General features: G+C 47.5%; 1 protein-coding gene across 5 annotated transcripts in view; it reads right to left on the reverse strand.

Moving 5' to 3' along the window:
* Positions 1 to 308: 308 nt before the first annotated feature.
* The window catches only part of dnah1 (dynein, axonemal, heavy chain 1), a 668,552-nt gene continuing 644,154 nt past the window's right edge, over positions 309 to 24,706 (reverse strand). For all 5 annotated transcript variants that reach the window (XM_070895813.1, XM_070895814.1, XM_070895812.1 and 2 more), the window contains 2 exons: positions 5,786 to 6,017; positions 309 to 1,197 (listed from right to left, as the gene is read on the reverse strand). In XM_070895813.1, coding sequence (XP_070751914.1) covers positions 1,076 to 1,197; positions 5,786 to 6,017 — 354 coding nt within the window. In that variant the 3' untranslated portion in view covers positions 309 to 1,075. The remainder of the gene's footprint in view (positions 1,198 to 5,785; positions 6,018 to 24,706) is intronic.

The following is a 24,706-nucleotide window of genomic DNA, read 5'->3' on the forward strand; positions in this document are numbered from 1 at the left end:
CAGCACTCCCTCAGTTGCACTGGAGTGTCAGCCTAGATTTTGATCTTAAATCACTGGAATGGATCTTGAACCCACAACATTTCTGACTCAGGGGCGAGAGTGCCACCAGAGCCACGTCTGACACAGCACGAGAGAGCTTAGAATGCTGGCTAATCAATACGAGAAAGGGGAAAAATACCTAGTGAGCAAGTATTATTGAAGAGTACACCCTCCCCGGTGTCCTTATGTGGTACAGTATTAACTGTGGAACATCAGTGCGCACGACAGCTGAAGCATCTTTTGAGACTTTTATTCATCAAATGTTCAGTCAGTACAATATTCCCTAAATTAAACTTTTATTAAATTATTAAACTAAATTAAATTTCACACTATAAATCACACACTACTTTACGATTGTAATTTCAGTAAAAACTCTGTAAGCGACACTAGTGTTTAAGACATTCGATTGTATAAGAGGGTATAAAAACATGCACAAAGGTGCAGTTATGCATCCAGTGGTGTATTAAATGTGGCTTTAGTTGAGCAAGAACATATTTGGCAATTTAAAAAGTTTTTTTAGAAATACAAAATCATTGCAAATGGAATACAACCATAAATCTACCATCCCATCAATGTTTTTAAAGTTACCCCTACCTGCTGTACACAAGAGTATAACAGACTAAACAGCAAGGATTGACACTGTTTGTTGGATTCATTCTATATCACGCAGATTCAGATTTGTCCAATGAATGTGTAATGATAGGGGTGAAATTCCTTCATTAATGAGAAGACACACTACCGAAATTGCACTCTCAGAAACTGCAATGTTACAACGACACTGTTCCTGGGATGTCTTTAGTCGGTTGCCAATCACAACATTCTCCTGTTTTTTCATTAAAAGGGGAATTTCAGACCCTACTTCAAAGCAAATATATTTGTGAAACAAAAATGAAAAATATATGATAAACAACAATAAGGAAAATGTTAATACATAACCAATTGGTTGTAACAGATACAGATATCTAAGAATTAAGGTGCAGTTTTGGACCTGTCCCGGATAGAGCAGAGGGAGCGGATTTATGTTGCTTGCTACTTTTCAATAATCCAGGGCACAGATTAACGCCACCCCTCGCTTGATCCAGTGTCTCTGTGACTTGGAGGTCGGTAATTCCACAGCTATGACATAATTGGTGGAGTGGCCAGTCGTTGACAGTGTACCTGAAATGAGGATTTTGTCAAGTTAAAGTGTAGAGATCAGATAATGGAGCAGTCCGTGCCCGCATGCAGCAAGACCTGGACGACATTCAGATATTTGCCTGAGTGGCAAGTAACATTTGCGCCACACAAGTGCCAGACAACGACTATCTCCAACAAGCGAGAGTCTAACCATTTCCTCTTGACATTCAACGGCATTACCATTGCCGAATTCCCCCAACACCAACATCCTGGGGGTCACCATTGACCAGAAACTTAACTGGACCAGTCACATAAATACTATAGCAACAAGAGCAGGTCAGAGGCTGGGTATTCTGTGGCACGTGCCTCACCTCCTGACTCCGCAAAGCCTTTCCACCATCTACAAGGCACAAGTCAGGAGTGTGATGGAATACTCTCCACTTGCCTGGATGAATGCAACTCCAACAACACTCAAGAAGCTCAACACAATTCAGGACAAATCAGACTGCTTGATTGGCACCCCATCCACCACCTTCAACATTCACTCCCTCCACCACCGGCGCATTGTGGCTGCAGTGTGTACCATCTACAAAATGGATTGCAGAAACTTGCCAAGGCTTCTTCGGCAGCACCTCCCAAACCCACGACCTCTACCACCTAGAAGGACAAGGGCAGCAGGCACATGGGAACACCATCACCTGCAAGTTCCCCTCCAAGTTATATACTATGCTGACTTGGAAGTACATCGTCGGTCCTTCATCGTCACTGGGTCAAAATCCTAGAACTCCCTCCCTAACAGTACTATGGGAGTTCCTTCACCACACGGACTGCAGCAGTTTAAGAACGCAGCTCATCACCACCTACTCAAGGGCAGTTAGGGATGGGCAATAAATGCTGGCCTTGCCGGCGACACCCACATCAAAGAAACAAATTTAAAAAACATCTGGAATATTTGTTGTCTAAAGAGGATAGCACTTTTTATTCAAAGTGCTCTCTTTTACTTTTCATCTGACATAATATCCAAAAATTATTAAAAATTTATACCTGAATGTAATTTCCGGTATGTCACATGTTGTCCAATGCAAATATCAAGTGTAGTAATTTCAATATATACAGTTACAGGGGTTAATTTGAGCCTAATCTGTCCAGCAGGAAACTCACTTGATTGGGAGGAACGCTGGTTTTGGACTCAACAACAACAACTTGCATTTATGTAGCACCATTAATGTAATAAAACATCCCAAGGCACTTCACAGAAGCGTGGTCAAACATAATTTGACACCAAGCCACATAAGGATTTATTAGGACAGATGACCAAAAGATTAGTCAAAGAGCGCCTTAAAGTAGGAGACTCGACTCGAGGGACTGCCTATGATGAAAGTAGGAGAGAGAGGTAGAGAGGCTGAGAGGTTTAGGGAAGGAATTCCAGAGTTTAGGCCTTAGGCAGCTGAAGGCATAGCCGCCAATGGTTGAGCGATTAAAATTGAGAATGCACAAGAGGCCAGAATTGGAGGACACAGAAATCCCAGAGGGTTGTAGGGCTGGAGGAGGTTACAAAGATAGGGACAGATGAGGCCATTGAGGGATTTGAAAACAAGGATGAGAATTCTAAAGTTGAGGGGTTGCTGAACCGGCAACTAATGTAGTCAGCGAGCACAGCAGTGAAGGGTGAAAGGGACATGGTGCAAGTTAGGATATGGGCAGCAGAGTTTTGGGTGAGCTCAAGTTTATGTCATACACTAACTCCAGTACCTGTATCACCCGGGTACTACAGTGTGATCAGGCTATATTAATTTCTACTGGAACTTATGGATTGAACTCTAGGCTAGTTTGAAGCACCAACCACAATAAATATCCAGTCACTCCAGGATGCATATGGGCTGTCGTGTAGCTTGTTACTGGACCCTATCTGAGTGAATGAAGACCCAAGATGCTGGGTTTCCATGAGAGAGGACGTGTCTGATTGAATGAACACTATTTCTGAATTGAAAGGAGCTACCATCCTCCATCTTTTCTGTTACTGAAAAGGGGGGTGATTTGAATTGAATACATTCCCTCAACGGAAAAGACAGAGGTGGGAGACCACAAGACTCAGTGGGGACAGCAAAGCAAGATAACGAATGAGGAGATCAACAATGGAAGCAATGTCATGGTGGTTGGATAATCAGAGGAAAGGCGATTCGGCATTAGATGGATGTTGGTTAGGGAGCTGGGGTTCTTTTTGAAAGGAGAAGTGGGTGAGGATCATAAGAACATATAAAATAGGAGCAGGAGTAGGCCAGAGGGCCCCTCGAGCCTGCTCCGCCATTCAATAAGATCATGGCTGATCATCGACCTAAACTTTCCTGCCCAATCCCTATATCCTTTGATTCCCCTAGAGTCCAAATATCTATCTATCTCAGCTTTGAATATACTCAAAGACTCAGCATCCACAGCCCTCTGGGGTAGAGAATTCCAAAGGTTCACAACCTTCTGAAGAAATTTCTCCTCATCTCAGACTTAAATGGCCGACCCCTTATCCTGAGACTGTGCCCCCTAGTTCTAGACACTCCAGCGAGGGGAAACAACCTCTCAGCATCTACCCTGTCAATCCCCTTCAGAATCTTGTACATTTCAATGGAATCACCTCTCATTCTTCTAAACTCCAGAGAGTATAGGCCCATTCTACACAATCTCTCTTCATAAGACAGCCCTCTCATCCCAGGAATCAATCTAGTGAACCTTTGTTGCACCGCCTCCAAGGCAAGTATATCCTCCCTTAGATAAGGAGACCAAAACTGTGCAAATACTCCAGGTGTGGTCTCACCAAGGCCCTCTACAATTGTAGCAAGACTTCCTTACTCTTATACTCCAACCCCCTTGCAATAAAGGCCAACATGTAATTTGCCTTCCTTATTGCTTGCTGTACCTGCATGCTAGCTTTCTGTGTTTCTTGCACGAGGACCCCCAAATCTCTCTGAACACCAACATTTAGAACTTTCTCACCATTTTTAAATATTCTGTTTTCTATTCTTCCTACCAAAGTGAATAACCTCACATTTCCACACATTATACTCCATCTGCCAACTTACTGCCCATTCACTTAGTCTATCTATATCCTTTTGCAGGCCCTTTGTGTCCTCCTCACAGCTTGCTTTCCCACCTAACTTTGTATCGACAGAAAACTTGGACACATTGCACACGGTCCCTTCATCCAAGTCATTAATATAGATTGTAAATAGTTGAGGCCCCAGTACTAATCCTTCTGGCACCCCACTAGTTATAGCCTGACCCGTTTATCCCTACTCTCTGTAGTTGGGCAGGGAATGGATGCGGAGGGAGAAGAAGAACTGATTAGAAATGTTGTTGTCAGTGATCAAAATCTTGGAGATGGCAAGGTTAGCATGATGATGAGGTTGAAGTCATCACAGTCTAGTAGCCCAACCCAATTCTAACCTCACCTGAAGCCACACATGCACACACCAGTAGTGAGCTGGGTTTTGATCAGGCACAGGAATCCTGGCCAGTTTCTCTCTCCCTAATGCAAGAGTTTTGAGGACAATTGGAGCACCTCCTTTCACCTCGGCAGAGACTAGCTAACACACAACAGATTCAGGATCGAATCTGGGGATCTCCTGGACTAATGGATTAACTACTCGCTGCCTTAAACAGCTAAAACATTGGAGAAGCTAGAGACATTTTTAAAAAAGGAGTTTCTGGGGTTGAACACAGTTTTTGTAAATGTTTACCCTGGAGTACTCCTTCAATAAGCTACACTAGAATGATCTTTCATAGAGTAAAGGATTTCAATTCATAGATATAGGAGGGGAAATTTCCTTTGAGTGCTATGTGTAACGAAATAGTGAACGCGTTCTTTATATAAGAGTTTATGATTTCATTATACATTCCTCCATGATAACACACTGGACTGGATTTTCAGTTCTCAGTTAGCGGCCAGAGGGGGCGTTAATGGGAGCGTACGAGGTTACCGACCGGGAACACAGCTTTTAGCGCCCCGACCGAAAATTCATTCGAGGCTCACAGGGAGTGCAAACCATTAGCGCTTGGCTGCTGGCGATGCTCTGATCCTGACGTTAGTCCTGGTGCAATGCCCACACTTGCTCCCCTTTCGGTAAATTCGGTACAACCACCTCATTTAGCGGCCGCCAAGAACAACGTCCAGAAAAACAGTTGGTACAGGCTTGCAGAGTCGTTAACTGGTAGTTACTTAAAGGGATGAGGAAGCACTTCTGTCGGCGGTCACAGTCAGTGCAATGTTTACACACAGCACGGTGCGTGAGCCTCCCAGTTTGCAGCAGCAGACAGACTTAACAGTACAGGTTGAAAACAAGTGATTTTGAAAACTTTAATGGGTGCATTACTATGCTGCATCTTTAAGACTCGGTTTTTCCTGGGATCTGATTCGGAGTTCTGCGGATGCGCAATGGGTCCGCCAAATTTACCGACCAAACTTTCATTATGGCCCCCCCTTGCTCTGGTGTGCAACGGCTGATTTATCGCCCCTGTCAGCTCTTTAACCGATTCTGACCAATTTCTGGGTGGAGGCGCAAACTTTTTCAATCCGCCTGGGTTACCGCCCCAAATGAGGCGCAACCGAATTTCCACCCTAGTGTCTTTGGGTTTCTCTTACCTGCTCGTGTGAGTGTCTTGTATATTGGACTGTTATAAATTCCTGTCAGTGGTATTTTACGATTTGCAGTTGGAATTAACCAGATCACAGCCATCTCTGTGTAGAGTTCTTTGGGCCGTGATTCGGCAAGCGCAAAAATATTTGCGTCCCAGCGAGCACCCTCCAAAAACAGACCATAGATGTAACACCCGATCATGGGACGAGTCAAGCTGGAAGGTGCATTTTGAAGTACCTGTGATTAGGACAGTATGAATTAGACCAGTGTATCTTCAAAAAAATTAAACAGTATGTCTATTATTTTCTTCATTTCGCACAGAGTAAATAAAAGGACGTGTTTATTTGTACTGTAAAAATGGCCGCCCCCTTGTCTCTGATTGGTCCCCTTGGAGGATAAGCCACACCCTGAAGTTTCTCTGAAATGTGTAACTGGAACCACCCAGCCCAAGTTCTCACTGACTTCGCAAATTGTAACAATCTAATTTGACTTCCAGAAGCCACAGAGGACAGAGCTCCCCAGAAGCCACCAAGTGCCAGCCGAAGTCTCTCACCCCAGCACGTGAGTCCATCCCCCCAGCCAAAGTCCCTTGCCTCCCCCCAGCCCAAGTGCGTGCCTCCCCAGCCTAAGTCCCTTACCCCAGCGTAAGTGTGCGGATTGTTAACAGGTTTATTGGGTATGACGTATCAGTGTTGTGACTTCTGGATTTCATCCACTCCAACATAGAAACATAGAAAATAGGTGCAGGAGCAGGCCATTCAGCCCTTCTAGCCTGCACCGCCATTCAATGAGTTCATGGCTGAACATGAAACTTCAGTACCCACTTCCTGCTTTCACGCCATACCCCTTGATCCCCCGAATAGTAAGGACTTCATCTAACTCCCTTTTGAATATATTTAGTGAATTGGCCTCAACTACTTCCTGTGGTAGAGAATTCCACAGGTTCACCACTCTCTGGGTGAAGAAGTTTCTCCTTATCTCGGTCCTAAATGGCTTACCCTTTATCCTTAGACTGTGACCCCTGGTTCTGGACTTCCCCAACATTGGGAACATTCTTCCTGCATCCAACCTGTCCAAACCCGTCAGAATTTTAAACGTTTCTATGAGGTCCCCTCTCACTCTTCTGAACTCCAGTGAATACAAGCCCAGTTGATCCAGTCTTTCTTGATAGGTCAGTCCCACCATCCCGGGAATCAGTCTGGTGAATCTTCGCTGCACTCCCTCAATAGCAAGAATGTCCTTCCTCAAGTTAGGAGACCAAAACTGTACACAATACTCCAGGTGTGGCCTCACCAAGGCCCTGTACAACTGTAGCAACACCTCCCTGCCCCTGTACTCAAATCCCCTCGCTATGAAGGCCAACATGCCATTTGCTTTCTTAACCGCCTGCTGTACCTGCATGCCAACCTTCAATGACTGATGTACCATGACACCCAGGTCTCGTTGCACCTTCCCTTTTCCTAATCTGTCACCATTCAGATAATAGTCTGTCTCTCTGTTTTTACCAACAAAGTGGATAACCTCACATTTATCCACATTATACTTCATCTGCCACGCATTTGCCCACTCACCTAACCTATCCAAGTCACTCTGTAGCCTCATAGCATCCTCCTCGCAGCTCACACTGCCACCCAACTTAGTGTCATCTGCAAATTTGGAGATACTACATTTAATCTCCTCGTCTAAATCATTAATGTACAATGTAAACAGCTGGAGCCTCAGCACAGAACCCTGCGGTACCCCACTAGTCACTGCCTGCCATTCCGAAAAGTACCCATTTACTCCTACTCTTTGCTTCCTGTCTGACAACCAGTTCTCAATCCACGTCAGCACACTAGCCCCAATCCCATGTGCTTTAACTTTGCACATTAATCTCCTGTGTGGGACCTTGTCGAAAGCCTTCTGAAAGTCCAAATATACCACATCAACTGGTACTCCTTTGTCCACTTTATTGGAAACATCCTCAAAAAATTCCAGAAGATTTGTCAAGCACGATCTCCCCTTCACAAATCCATGCTGACATGGACCTATCATGTCACCATTTTCCAAATGCGCTGCTATGACATCCTTAATAATTGATTCCATCATTTTACCCACTACTGAGGTCAGGCTGACCGGTCTATAATTCCCTGCTTTCTCTCTCCCTCCTTTTTTAAAAAGTGGGGTTACATTGGCTACCCTCCACTCGATAGGAACTGATCCAGAGTCAATGGAATGTTGGAAAATGACTGTCAATGCATCCGCTATTTCCAAGGCCACCTCCTTAAGTACTCTGGGATGCAGTCCATCAGGCCCTGGGGATTTATCGGCCTTCAATCCCATCAATTTCCCCAACACAATTTCCCGACTAATAAAGATTTCCCTCAGTTCCTCCTCCTTAATAGACCCTCTGAACACTTTTATATCCGGAAGGTTGTTTGTGTCCTCCTTAGTGAATACTGAACCAAAGTACTTGTTCAATTGGTCTGCCATTTCTTTGTTCCCCGTTATGACTTCCCCTGATTCTGACTGCAGGGGACCTACGTTTGTCTTTACTAACCTTTTTCTCTTTACATACCTATAGAAACTTTTGCAATCCGCCTTAATGTTCCCTGCAAGCTTCTTCTCGTACCCCATTTTCCCTGCCCTAATCAAACCCTTTGTCCTCCTCTGCTGAGTTCTAAATTTCTCCCAGTCCCCAGGTTCGCTGCTATTTCTGGCCAATTTGTATGCCATTTCCTTGGCTTTAATACTATCCCTGATTTCCCTAGATAGCCACGGTTGAGTCACCTTCCCTTTTTTATTTTTACGCCAGACAGGAATGTACAATTGTTGTAATTCATCCATGCGTTCTCTAAATGTCTGCCATTGCCCATCCACAGTCAACCCCTTAAGTATCATTAGCCAATCTATCTTAGCCAATTCATGCCTCATACCTTCAAAGTTACCCTTCTTTAAGTTCTGGACCATGGTCTCTGAATTAACTGTTTCATTCTCCATCCGAATACAGAATTCCACCATATTATGGTCACTCTTCCCCAAGGGGCCTCGCACAATGAGATTGCTAATTAATCCTCTCTCATTACACAACACCCAGTCTAAGATGGCCTCCCCCCTAGTTGGTTCCTCGACATATTGGTCGAGAAAACCATCCCTTATGCATTCCAGGAAATCCTCCTCCACCGTATTGCTTCCAGTTTGGCTAGCTCAATCTATGTGCATATTAAAGTCACCCATTATAACTGCTGCACCTTTATTGCATGCACTCCTAATTTCCTGTTTGATGCCCTCCCCAACATCACTACTACTGTTTGGAGGTCTGTACACAACTCCCACTAACGATTTTTGCCCTTTAGTGTTCTGCAGCTCTACCCATATAGATTCCACATCATCCAAGCTAATGTCTTTCCTAACTATTGCATTAATCTCCTCTTTAACCAGCAATGCTACCCCACCTCCTTTTCCTTTTATTCTATCCTTCCTGAATGTTGAATACCCCTGGATGTTGAGTTCCCAGCCCTGATCATCCTGGAGCCACGTCTCCGTAATCCCAATCACATCATATTTGTTAACATCTATTTGCACAGTTAATTCATCCACCTTATTGCGGATACTCCTTGCATTAAGACACAAAGCCTTCAGGCTTGCTTTTTTAACACCCTTTGTCCTTCTAGAATTTTGCTGTATAGTGGCCCTTTTTGTTCTTTGCCTTGGGTTTCTCTGCCCTCCACTTTTCCTCATCTCCTTTCTGTCTTTTGCTTTTGCCTCATTTTTGTCTCCCTCTGTCTCCCTGCATAGGTTCCCATCCCCCTGCAATATTAGTTTAACTCCTCCCCAACAGCACTAGCAAACACTCCCCCTAGGACATTGGTTCCGGACCTGCCCAGGTGCAGACCGTCCGGTTTGTACTGGTCCCACCACCCCCAGAACCGGTTCCAATGCCCCAAGAATTTGAATCCCTCCCTGCTGCACCACTGCTCAAGCCATGTATTCATCTGCGCTATCCTGCGATTCCTACTCTGACTAGCACGTGGCACTGGTAGCAATCCCGAGATTACTACTTTTGAGTCCTACTTTTTAATTTAGCTCCTAGCTCCTTAAATTCTTTTCGTAGGACCTCATCCCTTTTTTTACCTATGTCGTTGGTACCAATGTGCACCACGACAACTGGCTGTTCTCCCTCCCATTTCAGAATGTCCTGCACCCGCTCCGAGACATCCTTGACCCTTGCACCAGGGAGGCAACATACCATCCTGGAGTCTCGGTTGCGTCCGCAGAAACGCCTATCTATTCCCCTCACCATCGAATCCCCTATCACTATCGCGCTCCCACTCTTTTTCCTGCCCTCCTTTGCAGCAGAGCCACCTACGGTGCCATGAACTTGGCTGCTGCTGCCCTCCCCTGATGAGTCATCCTCCCCAACAGTACTCAAAGCAGTGTATCTGTTTTGCAGGGGGATGACCACAGGGGACCCCTGCACTATCTTTCTTGCACTGCTCTTCCTGCTGGTCTTCCATTCCCTATCTGGCTGTGGACCCTTCTCCTGCGGTAAGACCAACTCACTACACGTGATACTCACGTCATTCTCAGCATCGTGGATGCTCCAGAGTGAATCCACCCTCAGCTCCAATTCCGCAACGCGGACCGTCAAGAGCTCGAGGCGGATACACTTCTCACACACGTAGCGCCCAGGGACACCGGAAGTGTCCCCGAGTTCCTACATGGTACAGGAGGAGCATATCACGTGACCGAGCTCTCCTGCCATGTCTTAACCTTAGATACCCTTAAATTGGTAATAACAATGTTGCAGTTCACTTACTGATATAAAAAAGAAAAGAAAAGCTACTCACCAATCACCAGCCAATCACTTACCACATTGGCTGTGACGTCACTTTTTGATTACTTTCTACTTCTATTTTGCTTTCTCTCCCGCTGTAGCTGCACCGGTACGCCTTTTATAGGCCGCTCCGACGCTGCTCCCACCTCTCACCGACTGCCGCTGGCTCTCGATCTCCCACTGGGCTTTTGATAGGTCGTTCCCCTCTCACCAACTGCCGCTGGCTCTCGATCTCCCGCTGGGCTTTTGATAGGTCGTTCCCCTCTCACCAACTGCCGCTGGCTCTCGATCTCCCGCTGGGCTTTTGATAGGTCGTTCCCCTCTCACCAACTGCCGCTGGCTCTCGATCTCCCGCTGGGCTTTTGATAGGTCGCTCCCCTCACACCAACTGCCGCTGGCTCGCGATCTCCCGCTGGGCTTTTGATAGGTCGCTCCCCTCTCACCAACGATGTTGGGTGTGGGTGTAAAGGGGGTTGGAAGAACGTGATTCGTTTTCCGAGTTCCCTCTCTATTCCCCTCACCCCCACCCAGTCTCCCTCTCTTTTCTCTCCCCCCACCACCCCTCCGCCCCAAACAGACTCTCTATCTGCACCGCCCCCCCCCCCCCCCCGTCTCTCTCTCCCCCGTCACCCGCCGGCTCTCTCTGTCCCCCCCCCCACCCAGTCAGTCTCTCTCTCACTCTCTCCCCCTCCCGCTGGCTCTCTCTGGCCACCGCTCTCCCCCCCGGCTCGGGGCCGCTTGGGTCGGGAGTACGGGGCTCGGTGCCGTTAAATCACCGGGGAAATTGGAGCTCCAGAAACAGTGGAATTATCTCCAGGCTCGGGGTTGCTCGGTTGGGGGCTCAGCGGGCAACGTAGTGGCAATGATTCAGGTTCAGAGCCGCACTTCTGGTTCGATCGGGGGCGGGGACTCCACAGCAAAAGCACTGTACAAATAGTCACATTGTAAATAAAACATAGTTGTGTGAGTTGGATACAGTTCATTGCTCCCTCTGCTCAGCCCTAAGAATATGCCTCAGTTACAACTTCAGAAGATTAGATCTGGCATCAGTTTAATATTTTATTTTCCACACCTGTTATTCACTGAGCTTTTGTATTTTGAATGAGCTTTTTTGCTGAGTCGGCTATGGCTCAGTGGGCAGCACCCTCGCCTTGAGTCTGAACGTTGTGCGTTGAAGTCCCACTTAAGGGACTTGAGCACAAAAACCTGGGCTGACACTCCAGTGCAGTGCTGAGGGAGCGCTGCACTGTCGGAGGTGCTGTCTTTCGGACGAGATGTTAAACCAAGGTCCCATCTACTCTCTCAGGTGGACATAAAAGATCCCAGGGCCACTATTTCGAAGAAGAGGAGGGTAGTGTGTCGTGACCAATATTTATCCCTCATTCAACATCACTAAAACAGTTTATCTGGCCATTATCACATTGCTGTTTGTGGGACCTTGCTGTGTGCAAATTGGCTGCTGCGTTTGCTACATTACAACAGTAACTACACTTCAAAAAGTATTTCATTGGCTGGAAAACGCTTTGGGACATCCGTTGGTCATGAAAATCGCTATATAAATGCAAGTCTTTCTTTTCTTTGAGTTCGATGAAAATGATACGCTTTCTCAGATTACCACACAATGCAATACATTACTTTGCAGAATATATGGCATTTGCAGGTAAGCACATTGAGGTCCTTCAGTACATTTGGGTGACTTTACATGGCTGAGGACGTTTCTTGATCGGGCACCTGGTTCAAATAGGAATGGTGGGACAATGGATATGAGCTTGCTTCGCACAATTTCAGCTGGCGGTCCAACCGAGGAGGAGCCTAGATGGTAAGTTTTGGTTTATTGATGCGGGGTCGGGAGGAGCAGGAATACTCCGTCAGGCTCCACAAAAACAACCTGGGCCACTCTAAGCCCATCTTGTGTCGATTATAGTTTGGTCTCAGCCATTTTTATCATCATCATAAACAGGCCCTCGGAATCGAGGAAGACTTGCTTCCACTCTAAAAATGAGTCCTTAGGTGGCTGAACAGTCCAATACAGGAACCACAGTCCCTGTCACAGGTGGGACAGACAGTCGTTGAGGGAAGGGGTGGGTGGGACTGGTTTGCTGCACGCTCTTTTCGCTGCCTGTGCTTGATTTCTGCATGCTCTCGGCGATGAGACTCGAGGTGCTCAGAGCCCTCCCGGATGCACTTCTTCCACTTAGGGCAGTATTTGGCCAGGGACTCCCAGGTGTCAGTGGGAATGTTGCACTTGATCAGGGAGGCTTTGAGGGTGTCCTTGTAACGTTTCCTCTGCCCACTTTTGGCTCGTTTGCCGTAAAGGAGTTCAGAGTAGAGTGCTTGCTTTGGGAGTCTTGTGTCTGGCATGCGAATAATGTGGCCTGCCCAGCGGAACTGGTTGAGTGTGGTCAGTGCTTCAATGCTGGTGATGTTGGCCTGGTCGAGGACACTATTGTTGGTGCGTCTGTCCTCCCAGAGGATTTGTAGGATCTTGTGGAGACATCGTTGGTGGTATTTCTCAGCGACTTGAGGTCATTTTTAAATATAGTCATGTCCTACAATATAATTTAAAAAAAATCTTCGGCTGGCACAGCTAGTCCACCTATATTATGGCAAAGTGCTACAGCAAAATTCCCTCTCCTCCCACTTCCCCAACCCCGCAATGAAGCAGGCACCTTAGTACTCTGAAAATAGCAAAAGCACTGACCTGCAATATGCTAATGCCCTAATCCTAGGTTTTGGGACGGTGTCGGGGTACATCTACGGGATAGGCGAAAGTTCTGCCCCGCTCCAGATCCTCCCCTCAGAAAGAGTTCAGAGCTAAGGCATCTGCATGCTTAATGCCCAGCGGCTCACACAAGGTCGCTGTGAGACTGCCAACTTGGGTGATATATTCCTTCTTTCATATTCCTCATTCCAATGTTTTTTGTCTAGTTGCAAGAAAAGGCCACATATTGCAGACTGTGGGGGGAGGAGTCGCCTGAAACCTATCATTTCTTACAAGGCACTCTAGATTTGGGCATGAGGGTAATTGAGGGAAAAGGGAGGAGTATGGAGGCTTTCCACAAGCTCCCAGTTTGTACCAATTCTTGCTTTGTTTTCATTACCTCCCTTACTCATTCACTGCCTCACCCAGGCATGCAGTGCAGCGCAGCAGCATTGTACGTTAGGATGCTTTGCTAGGTAAGCTCTGTTTCAAGGTTGGCTGACTGCCAGTATTCTTAAGTTTACTCTTCTGTGGCCCATCCAAGTGCTGAAGTGGAGGAGGGGGCAGCGCCCAATGTCTGTCATAAGACAGCAGCCAGCGCCACTTGCTCCTATAGTGATAAACACCAGCACACATAAATTTGGTCAGCTTTGATCGGCTACAGACAGACTGGCTGAGAGATGCTTTTGAGCTTTGTTGAAAATTGCAGCCATAGTTGTGAGGATAAACATAGAAGGCCCGAACTTCCTGGGCCCTGATGCAACGCAAGTGCGGCAGGGCGGGACTTATGCCTAATGAAAGTCGAGGAGAATGGCCCGCTCACAAATCCGGGGGTCAGCTTAATTCCAATTTGCTGGTGGAATCCAGATACTCCGGGGGAGGAGCAGAACATTCAGGAAGAGGGCGCAGCAAGGGTGCAACACCGTCACTTAAAGGATTGCGATAGGTTAAAGGGGTGCGCAAGCTTGCTTAAAGGGCTCCTTCAATTAAAGGGATGTGCAGGCTCTTGCAATAGGGAATGAAAAGGTTGCTACAATAGAAGGGAAAAGATGAGCATCTAACTTTTCAGAGGCTGAAGTGGAAATGCTACTGTTCAATATTGGAGGCCGGAGGGATGCTAAAGCTGGAGTACCAGCGAAGTAGCAGCAGTGCCGGACAATTGAAAGGAGGTGGCTGTGAGTGGAACGTCCATAATCTCAAAGACCCTCTTGTAGTGTCAGGAGAAGTTTGATAATCTCATCCGCGTAGCATTGCACACCTGGCCTCTTTAACGCTGCTGGAACCGCTCGAAAGGAAGTGGAGGATGCGAGATTACACTCCACTTGCTTTGAGGGGCGGTGAGCCCAATTCAGCGGCCAGGTCGAGACTTCTGCACCAGCCGCAGGAAATCCCACCCCGAGCTGGTTACCGCCCCCAATCGGGGCGCTGGGCAATTTCACCCCCAAAGTCTCTTGGCAGCATTCACGTTAAGTGTCTCACATCCTGTAATGTACGCAAACACAGCGAAGTCTCATATCCTTGGGCCTTGCTCCCTCACACCGACCATTACCACCATCCAGTCCACGAATCCTGACTGATCGTGACTGCAGGTTCAGGACACTGCAGAGCCAATTAACACAATGCATTCCTCCTGGCTGCAAGAAACTGTGCTCGTCATTGGAAATTAGCTTCACCTTTACTGAAGTTGGTTCATATAGATAAGGGAGTTTAGATTTGGTGCATTCAAAGAATATGGGTACAATTAAAAGCCCTCATAACCCCAATGAATCCAGTAATGCTGAAAAATTACTCTTGGGGGCCGAAATTCATCAACTCACCGCCCACTGCCGCCGACATTCCTCCTGAAGATCCGCCCAGTGCCACTTTGGAGGTGGCCTGGAGCAGGCTGGAGCGGGCTGGAGGTGGCCTGGAGCGGGCTGGAGGGGAGAGCCGCCGGGAACCACCACTGACCTCAGCAGACGGCCGAGTGGCGCAACTGACCTCCCACTAGCCAAGCTCCCAGATTCCTGTGGGGAATGGGGATGGACTGCTGGCTGCAGGCTGGTCTGTCCCCGACGGTAAATTTTAAAATTTTTTACTGTTGATTTTTTTTTCAGGTCTTCGACCCTCCGTGGGCCCGACTCCATCCTCGGTGGCAAGCGCCTCTGCTGCCGAGAATGAGACCCCCTGCCCGCTGCCACCCAGATTGGCGGCGTCCGTTGTCCATTTGCTGCCCGCCAACCTTCGCGGGACCTCGGCGATGAATATCCCGCCCAAAGTATTGCCCGGTACCTCAGCGGCCAGCGGCGGCACTTTGGGCGGGTGAAGGCCTTGATGAAAATCGCCTCTCAGTCATCTATGTTGGCGCACTGTCGAATTTTATAAATTGAAATACCCTGACAAAGAGGGTATTGGTGATGTATTACAGAGGAGTGCACAGCAAATTAGCTGAACTGACAAAAATCAAGTGACTCCTTGGTATGAGCCTGCGGCTAAAAGTTGAGAGCTGTGGTCACTTTCTCTGCAACAGTCTGAGTTGTGTGTGCTGTAAACCTTGGTTGCAGATCTGGTTGCAGGAATGAACAGAGCTTCTCCAAAGCCTCATTGCTGAAGCACAACCCTCTGAGATCGAGCTCAGGAGAGAGGGGGAAAGAAAGAAAGAAAGAACGAAAGAAAGAAATTGCATTTATACAGCGCATTTGATTACTTCAGGATGTCCTAAAGCGCTTTACAACCAATTAAATACTTTTGAAGTGTTGTCACTTGTAATGTAGGGAAACGTGGCAGCCAAATTGTGCACAGCAAGCTCCTACAAACAGCAATATGATAATGACCAGATAATCTGTTTTAGTGATGAATGTTGAGAGATAAATATTGGTCAGGACACCGGGAGAATTCTCCTGCTCTTCTCTGAATAATGCAGTGGGATCTTTTACGTCCACCTGAGGGAGCAGATAGCGCCTCGGTTTAACGTCTCATCCAGACGACACACTTCTGAAAGTGCAGCACTCCCGCAGTACTGCACTGCAATCAGCCTGAATTACATCTCAGGTCTCACTACTGCAATGGATATTTCAATGATGGGGGCAAAAGAAATCGGTGCTGTTACTAACACAGTGAGAATGAATGAGCTGTACCATTGCCAGTAAGTCTGGCTACTGCTGGTACCTGCTCACGATATATTATAAAACTGGGCTCTTTGATAGCACAAGGATGCCTCAGCCTAGAGAAAAACTGCTTCAAGTCTGCTACATAGGGAGGTCCCAGGATTTAAGTGTGCTCTGTGCTAACTTAGCTGATCTCAGCTGCAACGTAATTTGGAACTGATATAATTTTGGGGGTGATATCATCTTTGTGTTCAAATCCCTCCATGGCCTCGCCCCACCCCATCTCTGTAACCTCCCTCCAATACTATAACCTTCCAAGAACTCTGCATTCCTCCAAATCTGGCCTCTTGCGCATCTCCAATTTCATTCGCCCCATTGACGGCCGTGCCTTCAAATGCCTAGGCCCAAAGCTCTGGAATTCCCTCCCTAAAACTCTCCACCTCTCTCTCCTCCTTTAATACGCTTCTTAAAATCTACCTCTTTGACTAAGCTTTTGATCCTAATGTTTCCTTATGTGGCTCGGTGTCAAGTTTTGTCTGATAACGCTCCTGTGAAGCTCATTGGGACGTTTGTACTACGTTAAAGGTGCTATATAAATGCAAGTTGTTGTTGTATATTTGGCCCCAGGTTAGAAAATAAAAAATTGTTAAGGTTTCCACTCTTGATAGCAATGACCCCTGCTGCCTCCTCCAGTTCAGGGCCGGATTAAGGGCTTGATGGGCCTGGGGCAAACTGATCCAAATGGGCCTATAGTTATGTTTATTCATGTTCATTACATTACGTATATGATTCTAAGTATGAAAACATAGGCCAGTATCATCATCATCATAGGCAGTCCCTCGGAATCGAGGAAGACTTGCTTCCACTCTTAGAATGAGTGCTTGGTGGCTGAACAGTCCAATACGAAAGCCACAGTCCCTGTCACAGGTGGGACAGACAGTCATTGAGGGTAAGTTCGGCATTTGGGAAGGATTCTGACGGGACGGGGCGGGTTGGGTGCGGGGGGAGTGTTCCCGGTGTTGGGTGGGTCCGGAGCCGGCGGGGGGGCACGCTCTTGGGGTGGGTTGTTTGGGGCTGGGATTGGGAGAGACTTCTTCACTTGGGGAGTTGTTGGCCTGTGGGGTTCCCTGCCGCGGAGAGTTGTTGATGCCAGTTCATTGGATGTGTTCGGGAGGGAGTTGGATGTGGTCCTTGCGGCTGGAGGGGTCGGGGGGTGTGGAGGGGGCGTGGGGGGGAGGTGCTGGGGTGGGTGATCAGCCATGATCTTGTTGAATGGTGGTGCAGGCTCGAAGGGCCGAATGGCCTACTCCTGCACCTATTTTCTATGTTTCTATGGTTTTTTTCTATATAAGGGAGGGTGGGACAGGTTTGCCGCACGCTCCTTCCGCTGCTTGCGCTTGTTTTCTGCATGCATTCGGCGATGAGACTCAAGGTGCTCAGCGCCCTCCCGGATGCACTTCCTCCACTGAGGGCGGTCTTTGGCCAGGGACTCCCAGATGTCGGTGGGGATATTGCACTTTATCAGGGAGGCTTTGAGGGTGTCCTTGTAACGTTTCCTCTGCCCACCCTTGCCTCGTTTGCCATGAAGGAGCTCCGAGTGTCTGCTTTGGTAGTCTTGTGCCTGGCCTGCGGACAATGTGGCCTGCCCAGCGGAGCTGACCAAGCGTGGTCAGTGCTTCAATGCTGGGGTTGTTGGTCTGGTCGAGGACGCTAACGTTGGTGCTTCTGTCCTCCCAGGGGATTTGTAGGATCTTGCAGAGGCATCGTTGATGGTATTTCTCCAGCGACTTGAGGTGTCTACTGTACATGGTCCATGCCTCTGAGTCATACAGGAGGACGGGTGTTACTACAGCCCTGTAAGACCATGAGCTTGGTGGTAGATTTGAGGGCCTGGTCTTGGAACACTCTTTCCCTCAGGCAGCTGAAGGCTGCGCTTGCGCACTGGAGGCAGTGTTGAATCTCTTCATCAATGTCTGCTTTTGTTGATGAGAGGCTCCCGAGGTATGGGAAATGGTCCACGTTGTCCAGGGCCGTGCCATAGATCTTGATGACTGGGAGGCAGTGCTATGTGGCGAGGACAGGCTGGTCTTACGGATGTTTAGCGTAAGGCCCATGCTTTCGTATGCCTCAGTAAATATGTTGACTATATCCTGGAGTTCAGCCTCTGAATGTGCGCAGACGCAGGCATCGTCTACGTACTGTAGCTCGACGACAGAGGTTGGGGTGGTCTTGGATCTGGCCTGGAGGCGGCAACGATTAAACAGCTTCCCACTGGTTCTGTAGTTCAGTTCCACTCTAGCGGGGAACTTGTTGACTGTGAGGTGAAGCATGGCAGCGAGGAAGATTGAGAAGAGTGTTGGAGTTATGACGCAGCCCTGTTTGACCCCGGTCCGGATGTAGATTGGGTCTGTAATAGATCCGTTGGTAAGGATCACGGCCTGCATGTTGTCGTGGAGCAGGCGAAGGATGTTGAAGAACTTTTGGGGGCATCCGAAATGGAGGAGGACGCTCCATAGACCCCTCGCGGTTGACAGTATCAAAGGCCTTTGTAAGGCCGAAGAAGGCCATGTGTAAGGGCTGGCGCTGCTCCCTGCATTTTTCCTGCAGCTGTCGTGCTGCAAAGATCATGTCCGTTGTGACCCGTAGGAGACGAAATCTGCACTGTGACTCCGGAAGGAGCTCCTCGGCCACAGGGAGAAGATGGTTGAGGAGAGCTCTAGTGACAACTTTCCCAGTGGCTGATAGCAGGGAGATTCCTCTGTAGTTGCCGCAGTCGGACTTGTCCCCTTTTTTAAAGATGGTTACGATCACTGCATCTCTGAGATCTCCCAGCATTCTCTCCTCCCTCCAGATGAGAGAGATGAGGTCATGTATCTGCACCAACAGCGCCTCTCTGCCATACTTTTGCGCCTCAGCTCTATCCGCTCCCGTTGCCTTGTTGTTCTTGAGCTGTCTTATGGCTTTTCCTACCTTGTGCAACGTTGGGGTTTCACTGAGGTGGTGGCGGGTCACAAGCTGCAGGATGGAGTCGAGAACACTTGAGTCAAAGGCAGAGTCTCGATTGAGGAGATCTTTGAAGTGCTCCTTCCAGCAGGCCCTGACTGCCTCGGTGTCCTTGATGAATGTTTCCCCATTCATGGCCAGCCATGGAGTGGGGCCTTGGATGTTTGGCCTTGACTGCGATGAAGAATCCTTGCACATCATGGCTGTCGGCCAGTTGTTGGATCTCCTGTGCTTTCTCCATCCACCACCTGTTCTTTAGCTCCTGGGTTTTTTGTTACAGCATTATAGCAAAATTCTAAAGGGGCAAAGTGTGTTAAAAAGACAAGCCTAAAGGCTCTATGCCTCAATGCGAGGAGTATTCGTAATAAGGTGAACGAATTAACTGCGCAGATAGCTGTTAACGGATATGATGTAATTGGCATCACGGAGACATGGCTCCAGGGTGACCAAGGCTGAGAACTCAACATCCAGGGGTATTCAACATTCAGGAAGGATAGACAGAAAGGAAAAGGAGGTGGGGTGGCGTTGCTGGTTAAAGAGGAAATTAACGCAATAGTAGGGAAGGACATTAGCTTGGATGATGTGGAATCGGTATGGGTGGAGCTACGGAATACCAAAGGGCAGAAAACGCCAGTGGGAGTTGTGTACAGACCACCAACAGTAGTAGTGAGGTTGGGGACAGCATCAACAAGAAATTAGGGATGCGCGCAATAGAGGTACAGCAGTTATCATGGGCGACTTTAATCCACATATTGATTGGGCTAACCAAACTAATAGCAATGTGGTGGAGGAGGATTTCCTGGAATGTATTAGGGATGGTTTTCTAGACCAATATGTCGAGGAACCAACTAGAGGGCTGGCCATCCTAGACTGGGTGATGTGCAATGAGAAAGGACTAATTAGCAATCTTGTTGTGCGAGGCCTCCTGGGGAAGAGTGACCATAATATGGTAGAATTCTTTATTAAGATGGAGAGTGACACAGTTAATTCAGAGACTAGGGCCCTGAACTTAAGGAAAGGTAACTTCGATGGTATGAGGCGAGAATTGACGAGAATAGACTGGCGAGTGATACTTAAAGGGTTGATGGTGGATAGGCAATGGCAAACATTTAAAGATCACATGGATGAACTTCAGCAATTGCACATCCCTGACTGGAGTAAAAATAAAACGGGGAAGGTGGCTCAACCGTGGCTAACAAGGGAAATTAAGGATAGTGTTAAATCCAAGGAAGAGGCATATAAATTGGCCAGAAAAAGCAGCAAACCTGAGGACTGGGAGAATTTTATAATTCAGCAGAGGAGGACAAAGGGTTTAATTAGGAGGAGGAAAATAGAGGACAGGAGGAAGTTTGCTGGGAACATAAAAACTGACTGCAAAAGCTTCTATAGATATGTGAAGAGAAAAAGATTAGTGAAGACAAACATAGGTCCTTTGCAGTCAGATTCAGGTGAATTTATAATGGGGAACAAAGACATGGCAGACCAGTTAAACAAATACTTTGGTTTGGTCTTCACGAAGGAAGACACAAATAATCTTCCAGAAATACTAGGGGACGGAGGGCCTAGTGAGAATGAGGAATTGAAGGAAATCCTTATTAGGCGGGAAATTGTGTTAGGGAAATTGATGGGATTGAAGGCCGATAAATCCCCAGGGTCTGATAGTCTGCATCCCAGAGTACTTAAGGAAGTGGCACTAGAAATAGTGGCTGCATTGGTGATCATTTTCTAACAGTCTATCGACTCTGGATCAGTTCCTATGGACTGGAGAGTAGCTGATGTAACATCACTTTTTAAGAAAGGAGGGAGAGAGAAAACGGGGAATTATAGACCGGTTAGCCTGACATCAGTAGTGGGGAAAATGTTGGAATCAATTATTAAAGATGAAATAGCAGCGCATTTGGAAAGCAGTAACAAGATCGGTCCAAGTCAGCGTGGATTTATGAAAGGGAAATCATGCTTGACAAATCTTCTAGAATTTTTTGAGGATGTAACTAGTAGAGTGGACAAGGAAGAACCAGTGGATGTGATGTATTTGGACTAACAAGGTCCTACACAAGAGATTGGTGTGCAAAATTAAAGCACATGTACTGACGTGGATAGAGAACTGGTTGGCAGACAGGAAGCAGAGAGTCGGGATAAACGGGTCCTTTTCAGAATGGCAGGCAGTGACTAATGGTGTGCCGCAGGGCTCAGTGCAGGGACTCCAGCTATTTACAATATACATTAATGATTTGGATGAGGGAATTGAGTGTAATATCTCCAAGTTTGCAGATGACACTAAGCTGGGTGGCGGTGTGAGCTGTGAGGAGGACGCTAAGAGGCTGCAGCGTGACTTGGACAGGTTAGGTGAGTGGGCAAATGCATGGCAGATGCAGTATAATGTGGATAAATGTGAGGTTATCTACGTTGGTGGCAAAAACACGAAGGCAGAATATTATCTGAATGGCGGCAGATTAGGAAAAGGGGATGGGCAACGAGACTTGGGTGTCATGGTACATCAGTCATTGAAGGTTGGCATGCAGGTACAGCAGGTGGTGAAGGCGGAAAATGGTTTGTTGGCCTTCATAGCTGGGGATTTGAGTATAGGAGCAGGGAGGTCTTACTGCAGTTGTACAGGGCCTTAGTGAGGCCTCACCTGAAATATTGTGTTCAGTTTTGGTCTCCTAATGTGAGGAAGGAAGTTCTTGCTATTGAGGGAGTGCAGCGAAGGTTCACCAGACTGATTCCTGGGATGGCAGGACTGACATATGAGGAGAGACTGGATCGACTGGGCCTGTATTCATTGGAGTTTAGAAGGGTGAGAGGGGATCTTATAAAAACATAAAAAATTCTGACGGGACTGGACAGGTTAGATCCAGGAAGAATGTTCCTGATGTGGGGAAGTCCAGAGCCAGGGGACATAGTCTAAGGATAAGGGGTAAGCCATTTAGGACTGAGATAAGGAGAAACTTCTTCACTCAGGGATTTGGTAATCTGTGGAATTCCCTACCGCAGAGAGTTGTTGATGCCAGTTCATTGGATATATTCAAGAGGGAGTTAGACTTGGCCCTTACAGCGAAAGGGATCAAGGGGTATGGAGAGAAAGCAGGAATGGGGTACTGATGTGAATGATCAGCCATGATCTTATTGAATGGTGATGCAGGCTTGAAGGGCCGAATAGCCTACTCCTGCACCTATTTTCTATGTTTCTATGTTGGACCTCAGCCTTGAGCCACCTGTAATGTTGCTTTGATGCTCCTGAGTTGGGTTGTTGCTTGAGGCTTAGAAATGCTCTGCGCTTGCGATCTATTAGTTCTTGGATCTCCTGATCATTCTCATCAAACCAGTTTTCTGGTTGAATGACCAAGTGTCTCTTCGCAGGCACTGGTTATGGAGGCCTGGAGAGCAGACCAAGCACTGTGGGCATTCAGCATCTCAGGGTCATCAAGGCACGCTAGGTTAGCTCTGAGGTGGTGGCTGTATAGGGCTCTCTTAGCTGGGTCTTTAAGTGCCCCGGCTTTGACTTTTTTGCGGCACTGCTTCTGCTGTCCCCTCCGTTTTGGGGCTATGTTGATGTCAATGCTGGATCGGATTAGGCGGTGGTCCGTCCAGCAGTTGTCAGCTCCTGTCATGGCAGGGGTATGCGCACATCCTTGCGATCCCTGGCTCGGACGATGACATAGTTGAGCAGGTGCCAGTGTTTGGAGCGAGGGTGTTGCTACGATGCCTTATATTTGTCCCTCTGGCGGAATAGGGTGTTGGTGATGAGAAGTTCATATTCTAGGCATTTTGTCAGGAGTAGGGTACCGCTGGAGTTGGCTTTCCCTACCCCCTCTCTGCCAATCACGCCTCCCCAGAGGGCTATGTCTTTGCCGACCCTGGCGTTGAAGACACCTAGGAGGATCAGTTTGTCGCCCGCGGGGACGTGGGACAGGGATGTTTCGAGGTTGGAATAAAAATCCTCTTTGGTCTCATCCGTTGCATCGAGTGTTGGGGCGTACGCACTGTACGCACATTGATTCCGGGATGGGGTGAGTCGAAGAGTCATGAAACGTTCATTAACCCCGCAGGGGGAGTCTTTGAAGCGGTCGACCAGCTTATTTTTGATGGAGGCATTCTTCCTCTGGTTTCCCTTTCCAGAAAAAGGTGTAACCTCCACCTTGTTCTTTGAGCTGGCCTTCCCCTGCCTGTAGGGTCTCGCTTAGGGTGGCGATGTCGATGTCAAAGTGTTTAAGTTCTCGGGCAACGATGGCGGTGCGGTGTTCCAGCCTGTCGCTGTTGGAGTTGTCCATGAGGGTCCTGATGTTCCAGGTCCCAAACTTCATGTTAAGGGAGTGGAAGATGCCTGTGAGTAAGTTCTTTTAACGTGGGGTGGCCGTTGCACACCGGCCACCCCACGGGCTTAGCTGAGCAAGGTCTTGGTCCAGTGGCAAGGAGATCCAAGACGACTGGAGACCAGGCACTGCTGTATGAGCCTAATTGCCTATGGCGAGATGTTGGCCGCAAGCTCGGTGCCAAGTAGCGCCCTTGATGGTGGGTAGTCCGAGGCTTGGTTGGGGGCAGGCATTAGGAGGGTTAGCTGTCCGCTGGAGTTCTGGGTGGGAGGTCAGCAAGGAGTGGAAGGGTAGCCAGTATATTCAACAATCAAAGCATATATTCTGCATCAAGTAGGTATATATTCTGGTTCTGGTAACAGTGCAATATTAGATTCCTATACATATATGCAAATAGTAAAGATCTTGTCTCTATAAAAATAGGTATGTACACAGTAGGCCAATAAACAATATTTTTCTCGGTCTTGTTTTTCCTCTCTTATTGTCTATTCTATTTAGCCAATTTGGGAGGCCAAATATTTTTTTTCCTACATGTATTTGGTGGCCCTATGTTTTTGGGGCTGCAGCCCCATCCACCCCATGGTTAATCCGCCCCATGGTTCATCTGCCCCTGTTCCAGTCTGAGTCAATCCTCTCAGTAGAAACAAGTTGTTTGGCTCAGGAGCAATGGGCTGCACAATGGGTTCAGAAGGGTGATGTTGGTCTTTCCAGTATAAATGAACTGTGAATATCAGCCTGGCACAGACAGCATTTATTTAATAATTAGCAAAATATCATCACATTTGCCAAGCAGGGAGATGGTTTTGGCTACACGAAAATATTCTGTTGATAGAATAATCAGGGGCCAGGAGTTAGGAGCTGTGATGAAATGATCCTGCACACCACAAGTCTGCAGATATCTGAATCTTCATGTCATTTTAATTTAGAAATATTTATGGGTGTTTAACTCTATCGATACATCCCTTACCTTTTTCTTTTACACTCTTCATTTCTGAACTTTTATGCTC

This window comes from Pristiophorus japonicus, chromosome 12 (assembly GCF_044704955.1).
Source record: "Pristiophorus japonicus isolate sPriJap1 chromosome 12, sPriJap1.hap1, whole genome shotgun sequence".
NCBI classification, from domain to species: domain Eukaryota; kingdom Metazoa; phylum Chordata; class Chondrichthyes; family Pristiophoridae; genus Pristiophorus; species Pristiophorus japonicus.